This window comes from Melanerpes formicivorus, unplaced genomic scaffold (genome assembly GCF_026170545.1).
Source record: "Melanerpes formicivorus ecotype bairdi unplaced genomic scaffold, bMelFor1.0.p_v2 SCAF_116, whole genome shotgun sequence".
NCBI classification, from domain to species: Eukaryota; Metazoa; Chordata; class Aves; order Piciformes; family Picidae; genus Melanerpes; species Melanerpes formicivorus.
This window is the reverse complement of record NW_027142468.1, coordinates 733,455-743,070: the sequence shown is the minus strand read 5'-3', so window position 1 is coordinate 743,070 and position 9,616 is coordinate 733,455. Positions and strand designations below refer to the sequence as shown.

The following is a 9,616-nucleotide window of genomic DNA, read 5'->3' as shown; positions in this document are numbered from 1 at the left end:
GAGAGCTGCCCTTCCAATACCCTCCAGCCCTACAGGTTCCCAGCGTCTGCAAGGATCCTACATCACCCTGGGGTCCCCACAGCCACCCTAACGCTCCTACAACCGCCCCGGGACGCCCCCACATCCAGAGCCCTGATCCCTGATCCCCAACCCCCTCCCCACGCCCACATCCCCGGCCTCTAGCCCTCCCCGGCGCCCTCCCCAGCTTCCCCCCGGCGCTGCCACCGCCGCCTCCAGCACTCCCTGCCTCCCCCAGCCCCCGCTCCCCGCAGCCGTCCCCATCCCTCTGCCTCGCCGCTCCCGGGGCCCCAGCGCTACTCACCGCCGCCTGCGCCGCAGGGCTTCAAACGCTGCCGCCGGACACGCCCCCTGCGCTCACTGGCCGGTGCCCGAACGCAGCCCCCCATTGGCTCTCGAACGCCGACAGCCCCGCCCCCTCCCGCCCGCGCAGAGCACCATGGGAGCCGTAGGCCGCCGGGGCCCGGCCGCCATCTTTGCCCTCAGCCCCAGCCCTGCCCTGGCAGCTTCTCCTCCCAGCTCCCTGCCGGCAGCTCCGGCCCCGACCAGCCCCCGCGGCCAGCCCAGCGCCGCCTGCCCCTCAGCAGCGCTGAGAAGCCAGCACCGGGCACCCACCAGGGCCCGCACGGGGCACGCCCAGGGCTGTCCACACCTCCCCAGGGGCTCTGCTCTCTCACCCGGGGCTGGAGGCACTCTGGGGCTGCTCCTGCTGCGCTGCTGCTCAGAGGGCCTGAAGGATGCTCTGGGGCTGCAGAGAGAGGAGAGAAGGGCAGCAGGCAGCGCCGGGCACACCCAGGCCCTGGCAGATACCTGCTCTATTGCCCTCCCCCAGCACCAACCATCCCCATGGCAGGGCTGTGCCTCCAGCTGGCACGGGGCTGGCACAGCAGCAGGCTGCAGCCACCCCCCAGCACCAACCATCCCCATGGCAGGGCTGTGCTCCAGCTGGCACGGGGCTGGCACAGCAGCAGGCTGCAGCCACCCCCCAGCACCAACCATCCCCATGGCAGGGCTCTGCTCCAGCTGGCACGGGGCTGGCACAGCAGCAGGCTGCAGCCACCCCCCAGCACCAACCATCCCCATGGCAGGGCTGTGCCTCCAGCTGGCACGGGGCTGGCACAGCAGCAGGGCTCACTCCCAGGGCAGCCTCACCTGGGCTGCAGAGGCCTTGGCAGCTCGCTGCCTGCTGCGCAGCTGGGGGATGCGGCTCCGCTGTCCACCCCCGGGGGGGCAAAGGGCTCTGAGGGAGGCAAAGAGGCCATTGGCACCCAGGCAGGCTCGGGGCAGAGGGCACTGGCAAGGTGCAGCTGCAGCCATGGGGCAGGGCCCACAGTGGGGAGCACAGGCAGCTGCTGGCAGCTCTCTCACCTCTCAGCTGCCTTCTGCTTCAGGGCAGAGGCTCTGCAGCCCACAGGCAGCCTGGGCACAGAGGGTGTCCGTGGGGCACAGGCCAGCTTGCAGGGCCTGCAGGCAGGGCAGAGATGGTTAGTGCCAGGGGGGATCCTGACTGCCCCTGGCACGGGGCTGGGCCCTGCCCTGTCCCCATTTCCAGCTCTCCTCACTCTGAGCTATTTGCAGAGCCCCAGAAGCAAGGAGGTCTCCCTGGGGGTGTCCTGCACCACCAGGGCCAGGTGGGGCTCAGCCTCTGCACAGCCACAGGGCTCCAGAAGAGCCAGAGCCTCTTTGCTGCACCAGCCAAAAGCCACCCCAAAGATGCCCAGGCCCCCAAGGGCACAGCCCTGACCCCCAGTGCCAGCAGAGCAGATGCCCAACCTGCTCCCAGCCAGCACTCCTGAAGCAATCTGGAGGATGCTCCAGGGCCAAAGGGAGGAGCAGGAGCAGGAAAAGCTTCCCTTGGAATGCTCTCTGCCCTGTGCAGCCGTGCCCAGGTGAGCTCAGCCTGTGCCTGCTGGCCAAGTGCCTCCTGCCCACCCTCTGCCCTCCACAGAGCTGCAGCCATCCCCACAGGAGGCACCCAGCCATGGAGGGCAGGATCCCCAAAGCCACAGGGAAGGCCCCAGGGCAGCACTCACTTGGGCACCGAGAGGGCATCCTGCTTGTGCTGCCAGCCTGGGGGCTCCAGGCCCCTGCAGCCCAAGGGCTCAGGGCTGCTGCCTGAGGCTGGCAGCCTGCAGACCTGGTAGGTGACATTGAGCTCATGGCTCCTGGCAGCAGCTGCAGCCCTGGGGCAGAGAGAGACAGAGCCAAGGAGCAGTCAGGGGCTGAACCTCAGCCCCTGGCACCCAAGAGAGGCTCAGCACCACCAGCAGCACCTCTGAGCCCCCTCCTCAGCTGGGGCACAGCCTGGGGGGAGCTCTGGGCCAGGCAAGCTTTGAGGCAGAGCTCATCCCTGGGGCAGCTACGTGCAGGAGGAGGGGGCACACACTGTGCCAGGGCAAGTGGCACACAGGGGGGCCTTCTGCTTGGCTTTTTCTCTTCAGCAACCCCTGCCCAGGTGAGCTCAGCCCACTGCTGCCCACCCCCCAGCCCTGTGCCCCCTGCCCACCCTCCCTCCCCACAGAGCCGCAGCCACCCCCCCAGGAGGCACCCAGGGGGTCCCCAACCCCGCAGGGAGGGCCCCAGGGCGGCACTCACTTGGGCACCGAGAGGGCATCCTGCTGCCGGAGGAGGTCCTGGCTGGGGGGCTCCAGGCCCCTGCAGCCCGGGGGCCCAGGGCTGGCTGAGGCTGGCAGCCTGCACACCTGGTAGGTGCCATCCAGGTCAGGGCCTGGGGGCAGGGCACAGCCCTGGGGAGCTGCCAGCGGCGCCAGGGGCAGGCGGCTCCGGGAGAGCCTCTCCGGGCACAGGCTGGAGCCGCAGGGCCAGGCTGGCAGCGCCACAGGGGCTGGGGGGGCTGCAGCCGGGGGGCAGGGGCTGGGGGGGCTCTGTGCCGCCCTGGCAGCCTCTGCCGGCTGCCCACTCGGCCGCCGGCGTTTGGGCCGCGGGGAGAGGCTGCAGGCAGAGGCCAGCTGGGCAGGAGTTGGCATCTCAGGGGACCTCCTCCTCTTCCCGATGGGGCTGAGGGCCAGCAGCCTGGCACTGCTGAGCGCAGCCAGGTGCTGCCAGCCTGGCAGGGGAGAGCTGGTCACGGGGGCGCCAGGCACAGCCACGCAGCTCTCGGCTGGAGGAGCAGAGCAGAGACCGAGTCAGCTCCCTGGCTGCAGCTCCCAGGCCCTCCCCCCCTGCCCCCCACCCCCCTCAGCTCTTTGCTGGGACTGCCCCAAACCACACCAAGCCCAAGAGCCAGCACCAACCATCCTGGGCCCAGAGCAAGTGCCCCGGGGCAGGGCCTGGCCTGTGCCCAGCAGCAGCCTCTGCAGAGCCAGGCTCTGCTGCTGGCCTCATGCATGGGCACCGAGGATGAGGAGGAAGAGGTCAGCCCTGCCCAGACACAGGCTGCCAGCAGCCAGGCCACAGCTGGGCTGAGCGGGGCAGATGCCCCCAAGAGCAGTCACCCACAGGAGATAAAGGCAGGCTCAGCCCCCACTGGGTGCCAGGGCAGGAGAAACTTCTGCCCCTGCCCTGTGCCCACAGCTGGCAGCTGCCCCCCACCACCCCCCAGCCCTGCAGCAGAGCCTGGGACAGAGGAGAGAGAGGGCACCAACCTGGATCCTCAGCAGCACTGCCCTGCTGGCTCCTCTGGGCTGGGCTGGCCCTGCTGGCCTCTGCAGCCCTCCCTGGGGAGGAGGCCTGCTCCTGGCTGGCAGCAGCCTCCTGAGGGGCCAGGGGCTGCAGTGCCTCAGAGGCCACAGCAGCAGCAAGGAAGCTGCCAGCCTGGGGCAGGGACTGCTGCTCTGGGGAGGAGCTCCTGGCAGCAGCTGCAGCCCTGGGGCAGAGAGAGACAGAGCCAAGGAGCAGTCAGGGGCTGAACCTCAGCCCCTGGCACCCAAGAGAGGCTCAGCACCACCAGCAGCACCTCTGAGCCCCCTCCTCAGCTGGGGCACAGCCTGGGGGGAGCTCTGGGCCAGGCAAGCTTTGAGACTGAGGGGTGCCCAGGCTGGCACTGCAGGACCTGAGCTGGGAGATCACCTGTGGGCTGCAGGGCACCCAACAGCAGCCCCAGAGCTGTGCTGGGCCTCAGGCACACAGCACAGGCAGCCTCCCTCGGGAGACCTTCCCCCTGCCAGGACATTGGGGCACAGACAGCAGCAGGTGGTGCCAGGGCAGCACCTCGGGGAGCAGAGGCAGCAGCAGAGCCCTGGGGGAGGCAGCTCCAGGCCTGGCAAGAGGCACTGAAGGCTCTCAGCTGCTGTGCCTGGAAACCTTCCCTGCTGACCCTTCCAGGGGAGCTTCTCCCCTGGGACTGGCTCTCTAGGAGCCAAATCCCACCTCAGAGGGCAGGCACTGCTCTGTAAGCCAAGGCCTGGGCCCTCCCCCACCTCCAGCACCCTCAGGGGGCTGCACACCACAGGAAGGTTGAAACTCTCTGAGCAGCCAGGAGCAAGTGGCACAGGGAGGGGGCACAAGGACACTCACCCCTCTGGCTGGCTGGCAGTCAAGCCCTGCAGGAGGGGGGCTGCTTCCTTTGCTTCCTGCTGCACATCTGCCTGCTGGATGGCTGGGGCAGACCTTTCCTCTGCAGCCTGCAGCAAGCCCCCAGAGCAGCATCAGGCCAGAGCTGAGCTGAGCCTGGGCCCCCAGCTGCCCCTTCCCTGCCAGGCTCAGAGCTTTCTCCAGCACTCCACAGCCCAGCACCTGCTGAGCCCAGACCTCCCAGAGCAGCTCAGCTCCTGCCCTCTCCCAGCCTGCCCAGTGCAGCCCAGCAAGGTACCTGAGCTGGGTCCCATCACCAGGCCAAGCCCTCCTCTCACCTCCTCCAAGGCCAGCTGCAAGGCAGCAGGACACCCAGCTGCCAGCTCCTGCTGCTCTCCAGCACTCTCCCCACCAGGGAGCTCCAGGCACGCCTCGGGCACAGCCTCCTCCACCCTACACAAGTCACAGCAGCAGCCCCTGAGCCAGGGAAGAGCCTCTGGGGAAGCCATCCCTTGGCCTACCAAGGTTTGGGATGGAGCCAAGGGCAGCTTTGGCCTTTGTCCCCCAGCTCTGGGGGCTGCCAGGCTCCTCACTCCAGCTGGGCAGCGGAGAGGCTGTGGCACAGCAGCAGAGCAGCTCAGCTGCGTCCTGGCAGCCACTTGGGCTGCAGCCAGCAGCCAAACTCTGCAAGCTCCTGGCCCTGGGGGACCCCAAGGTGCCAGCCCAGGCTCCCTCCCTCCTGCCCAGCAGCCTCACCTGGGCAGCTCCAAGGGGCTGGAGCCGAGGGCAGGCAGCGGCTCTGGCGCCTGGCTCTGTGCCCCGCGGGCAGCATCCTCATAGGCACGGAGCTTGGCCTGCAGCTCTGCCACCTGTGAGCAAGGGGCAGCCCTGGCTCAGAGCATGCCCTGAGCCCCAGCAGCTCAGCAGGCTGGGTGCCAGGCAAAGCAGAGCCGCAGACAGAGCCCAGCCCTGCCCCCGGCAGCTCACCTCCGCTCTCAGCTGCGCACACAGCACAACGTACGGACAGACGTGGGAGTCCGGGCTCGGCAGGTTGCTCTTGAGCTGCGGGGAGAGGGAGGAGCGGAGCTGAGAGCAGCACCGGGACAGCTCCTTCCCCTCCGCTGAGGCGGCAGCGGGGCAGCTCCTCAGCCTGCCCTGGGCTGGTGGGGCCCGAGGGGCTGCAGCTGACTCTGAGAGGGGCTCCAGAGGCAGCCCGGCTGCAGCAGGGAGGCAGCAGCCCGCAGCAGCCTGCCCCAGGCTCCTTCCCGGGCAGCCCCAGCAGCTGCCGGCCGCGGGGCGAGGTGCTCACCGAGACCTGGATCTCCTTGGCCCTGCTGGCATACTTGAGGGTGTTGAGGGTGTCCTGGCAGCAGAGCGGCGAGGGGCTGAGGGCAGCCAGCATCAGGGTGCGGCAGTTGCCGCCGATGGAGTCCTTCAGCAGCCGCGTCAGCTTGCTGTCCCGGTACGGGACGTGGCTCTGCTTGCCCTGCCCGGCACAGCGAGGCTCCGCTCAGGGGCTGGCCCTCGGCTCCCAGCCCCGGCCAGGCCCAGCCCACGGCAGCTCTGCCGTGGGGACGGCGCTCAGGGCCCCTCAGCGGCAGCCTCACCTTGGCCCCAGCCAGCGCCTGGATGACGCTGAGCAGGGCCAGCAGCGAGCGGTTGATGCTGGCTCCCTCCCGCAGCCGCTCGCCGCTGGTCTTGGCCACCGCGGCTCGCTCCGAGCCGGCCAGGTCGACCAAGCTCATCTTGGCCACCCGCACGGCCCCAGCGAGGCCCTCGGCGCGGTCCTGCTGCTTCACGTAGACCTGGCAGGGCACACAGAGGGCAGGCTGCAGCTCCGCAGGGCGCTCGGGCTCGCCGCTCGCAGCCGCGGCAGCAGCCCTGGCACGCCGGCCCTGGCACAGCATCGCCGCCTGCCCCCCTCCGGGCAGCGGTGCCAAGGGCTGCCCCAAGCACCACCCCTCACCTGCAGCACGGCGTGGGAGCGGGAGGAGGAGGCGTTGGCATCGGTGGCATGCTGCGTGCGGTTCCTGCTGCCCCCGAGCAGCATCTGCAGGAGCTGCTCTGCCGAGCTGGGCTGGCGGGGAGCAGGCAGAGGGCAGGGATCAGCGCAGCCCCGGCACGGGCACCGAGCGCCCACAGGCTGAGGCCTCCTGCGCCCCTGCAGGGCTCCTCTGGCCTCGGGCTCAGCGCTGCTGCCAGCCGGCACCCACCCAGCCGGCACCCCCGGGGCCCCGCAGCCCCTGCCCCGGGGCCCCGCAGCCCTCCCCTCCCCCTCCAGCTCCCCCGGTCCCAGCTGGCACCCCTGGGGCGGGCACAGCGCTGCCCACACCTTGTGCCTGCTTCCACCCCCACCTGCTGGATGGAGAGGCCCTGAACCACAGCTCCTCTCTCAGGATCCTCCCGGATGGGCAGAGGGCCCTTGGGCTCCAGCAGGTCACGGATCTGCTCGTTGTAGACCTGCAGCAGGCAGCTCCAGCTCAGGCTGAGGCTTGGGGCCCCAGAGGGCAGCAGGCAGAGGAGCTTGGGACCCCAGGGCCTGCTGCCCACCCAACAGCACCTCTGGCACCTGCCGCCAGCAGGAGCAGCTGAAGGTGCCCTAAGGCAGGGGACAGCTCAGGAGGCTTCAGCAGCCAGGCACTGAGCCGCTGCTCCTCCAAAGGCCTTGCAGCCAGGAAGCCCTCATTGCCCTGTGGCCCCCAGCTCCAGAGGGGGCAGGCCAGCAGCACCAGCCCAGCAGCCTGGCCAGGGGCAGCCTGCTTCCAGTCTGGGGCTGCCCTGGGCACAGCTGGCAGCACAGGGGTAGCCCTGGCACTACAAGCCCAGACCTTGGAGGTGGTGGCCTGGCAGCAGGAGGGGCACAGCTGGGCACAGCCTACCTCCAGGTAGGAGACCAGGACCTCGCAGCTCTTCTGCTCCTGCCTGGCCTCCAGCCTCCTGAACAGCTCCTCCATGGTGAGGTAGATGATGCCAGGGCTGTTCTCCGAGCCCAGCATGGTGTAGGTTTTCCCTGCTCCGGTTGCTCCGTAGGCAAACACTGGGAGGAGAAAGGGAGGAGCCCTGAGAGCAGCCTCCATCGACAGCAGCACTGGGGGGATGCTGCCAGCTCTGCCTCAGCTGGGGACACAGCCCCAAAGCCAGCTCCTGCTGTGGGGCACTGCTGCCTCCCACTCACATCCTGTCCAGCAGGGCCCCCGGGGCCCTCTGCACCAGCCTGCTGCCCAGCCTGCACAGGGCTCCCAGCTGATGCCACCCCACAGGCAGGACTCCACACTCATCTGGGCTTGTCTCTGCTCTCCTCTTGCTGGCCTGGGCCCTGCCTGCCCCCAGAGCCCTCGGATGACATCTCCAGGCCAGCACTGGCCCTGTCCCGGCCCCAGCTTGGTGCCAACAACAAGGTCAAGGCTTTCTCTTTCTGCAGAGCCGCTGCGTCCCCACTGCTGCCACAGCCGCTCAGGGCTTCTGGAACCAACCCCCAGCTCTGCTGAGCCCACCCAGAGCAGGGGCAGATGGGCAGGAGCTCCTGCAAGGGCCAGAGCAGGCTGCTAGGGCTCACCAGAGCAGTTGTAGCCGTCGAGGAGAGTATCGACCATCTGGCGGGTGGTGTGCTGGAACACCTCCTCCTGGGTGGCCTGCTCAGCAAAAACCCGGTCGAAGAGGAACTTCTGATGTTTGCCTGGGTTCTTGCCGCGGCCAGCAGGCAGCACACCGCCGGAGGCACCAGGGTCGAACAGGAGGGTGTGATGGTCGACCACCCTCAGCAGCGGGTGCTGCGCGGCTCCCTCGCCGGGGGCCGGGGGTCGCACTCGCACCATGACGGTCACGGTGCCCTCCTGGGGGGCAGGGGCCGCCGCCATGGCGGCGGCGGCGACGAAGGTGACACAAGGCTCAGGGCACTCCCCTTAGGGTTCGCACAGCACCGCCACAAGAAAAGCACCGCTCGAAGGAAAGCGCCGGCTGAAGAACACCGAAGAACACAGCTCTGGGCTCGGAAGTCCTGAGAGTGCACTCTGAGAAGAGACAACAAGGGTCAGGCGGGGAGGGGAAGCGGCGGAGGGGGAGCCTGAGGCTGGAGAAAGCCTTTACCTCTCGAGCCCGGAGCCTGCTCCCGAGCCCTGCCTGCCCTAACCGCCGCCGCTGCCGCCGGGGCTGCCGTTACACCCCCCCAGCCCTGCGCCTTCTCCCCGTCCGGAAGGAGCCTGCATCCCCTGCGGGTCCTCACAACCGCCCCAACGCTCCGACCCCACCGCGGGTCCCCAGAGCCCCTCCACAGCCTCGGCCGCGATCCACCGGCCCCGGCCCCGCAACGCTCCCCGGGCCCGCAACGCTCCCCAGCCTCGGTCCCGCAACGCACCCCCGGCCCCGCCACGCTCCCCCGGGCCCCGGCCCCGCCACGCACCCCCGGGCCCGCAACGCTCCACAGCCTCGGTCCCGCCACGCTCCCCCGGGCCCGGCCCCGGCCCCGCAACGCTCCACAGCCTCGGCCCCCGCAACGCTCCCCCGGGCCCCGGCCCCGCAACGCTCCCCCGGGCCCCGGCCCCGCAACGCTCCCCCGACCCCGCAACGCTCCACAGCCTCGGTCCCGCAACGCTCCACAGCCTCGGTCCCGCAACGCACCCCCGGCCCCGCAACGCTCCCCCGGCCCCGGCCCCGCAATGCAACGCTCTCCCGGGCCCGGCTCCGGCTCCGCAACGCTCCACAGCCCCGGCCCCGCAACGCTCCCCCGGCCCCGCACCCAGCACTGCCCAGGGCGCTTCCACCGCCGCCTCCCGCAGCCCGCCGCAGCCCCGCAGCCCCCACAGGCTGCCCCTGACCTTGCAGGCTGTCCCGGATCCCGCAATGCTGCCTCAGCCCCGCAGCCCGCCTCAGCCCCGCGGAACCCGCAATCCTGCCTCAGCCCCGCGGAACCCGCAATCCTGCCTCAGCCCCGCGGAACCCGCAGTCCTCCCCTGCCCTTCCAGGCTGCCCCCGGCCCCCGCAGCCGTCCCCATCCCTCTCCCGTAGCCCTTGGGGCACCGGAGCGCCTCTTACCGCTGCTTCCACCGATGAGGGCTCAAACAGTCCCGCCGACCACGCCCCCTGCGCTCATTGGTCAATCGTCGAGCAGAGCCTCCCATTGGCTCTT

At 70.0% G+C, this 9,616-nt stretch overlaps 2 protein-coding genes across 2 annotated transcripts; one reads left to right on the top strand and one right to left on the bottom strand.

Annotated features, from left to right (window-relative positions):
• Positions 1 to 232: 232 nt before the first annotated feature.
• LOC137456118 (kinesin-like protein KIF18B) lies at positions 233 to 8,754 on the bottom strand. Its single transcript, XM_068167424.1, has 17 exons — positions 8,578 to 8,754; positions 8,048 to 8,448; positions 7,371 to 7,528; positions 6,847 to 6,951; positions 6,458 to 6,568; positions 6,099 to 6,296; positions 5,801 to 5,977; positions 5,479 to 5,553; positions 5,248 to 5,360; positions 4,830 to 4,944; positions 4,495 to 4,601; positions 3,624 to 3,844; positions 2,614 to 3,139; positions 2,052 to 2,201; positions 1,387 to 1,482; positions 1,171 to 1,258; positions 233 to 766 (listed from the first exon to the last, which is right to left on the bottom strand). The coding sequence occupies exons 2-17, from the start codon at positions 8,346 to 8,348 to the stop codon at positions 740 to 742; spliced, it is 2,568 nt and encodes an 855-aa protein (XP_068023525.1). The 5' UTR covers positions 8,349 to 8,448; positions 8,578 to 8,754; the 3' UTR covers positions 233 to 739.
• On the top strand, positions 8,347 to 9,304 carry LOC137456117 (uncharacterized). Its single transcript, XM_068167423.1, has 2 exons — positions 8,347 to 8,367; positions 8,687 to 9,304. The coding sequence occupies exons 1-2, from the start codon at positions 8,347 to 8,349 to the stop codon at positions 9,302 to 9,304; spliced, it is 639 nt and encodes a 212-aa protein (XP_068023524.1).
• The last annotated feature ends 312 nt before the right edge of the window (positions 9,305 to 9,616 follow it).

Coding starts and splice junctions, on each gene's coding strand:
- LOC137456117 (XM_068167423.1), top strand. CDS start 8,347: ATGGCGGCGGCGGCGACGAAG. Junction 8,368..8,686: donor TGGCGGCGGCGGCGACGAAG/GTGACACAAGGC, acceptor CCCGTCCGGAAG/GAGCCTGCATCCCCTGCGGG.
- LOC137456118 (XM_068167424.1), bottom strand. CDS start 8,348: ATGGCGGCGGCCCCTGCCCCCCAGGAGGGCACCGTGACCGTCATGGTG. Junction 4,602..4,829: donor TGCAGCTGGCCTTGGAGGAG/GTGAGAGGAGGG, acceptor GGCTTGCTGCAG/GCTGCAGAGGAAAGGTCTGC. Junction 3,845..4,494: donor ACTGCCAGCCAGCCAGAGGG/GTGAGTGTCCTT, acceptor TCTCTGCCCCAG/GGCTGCAGCTGCTGCCAGGA.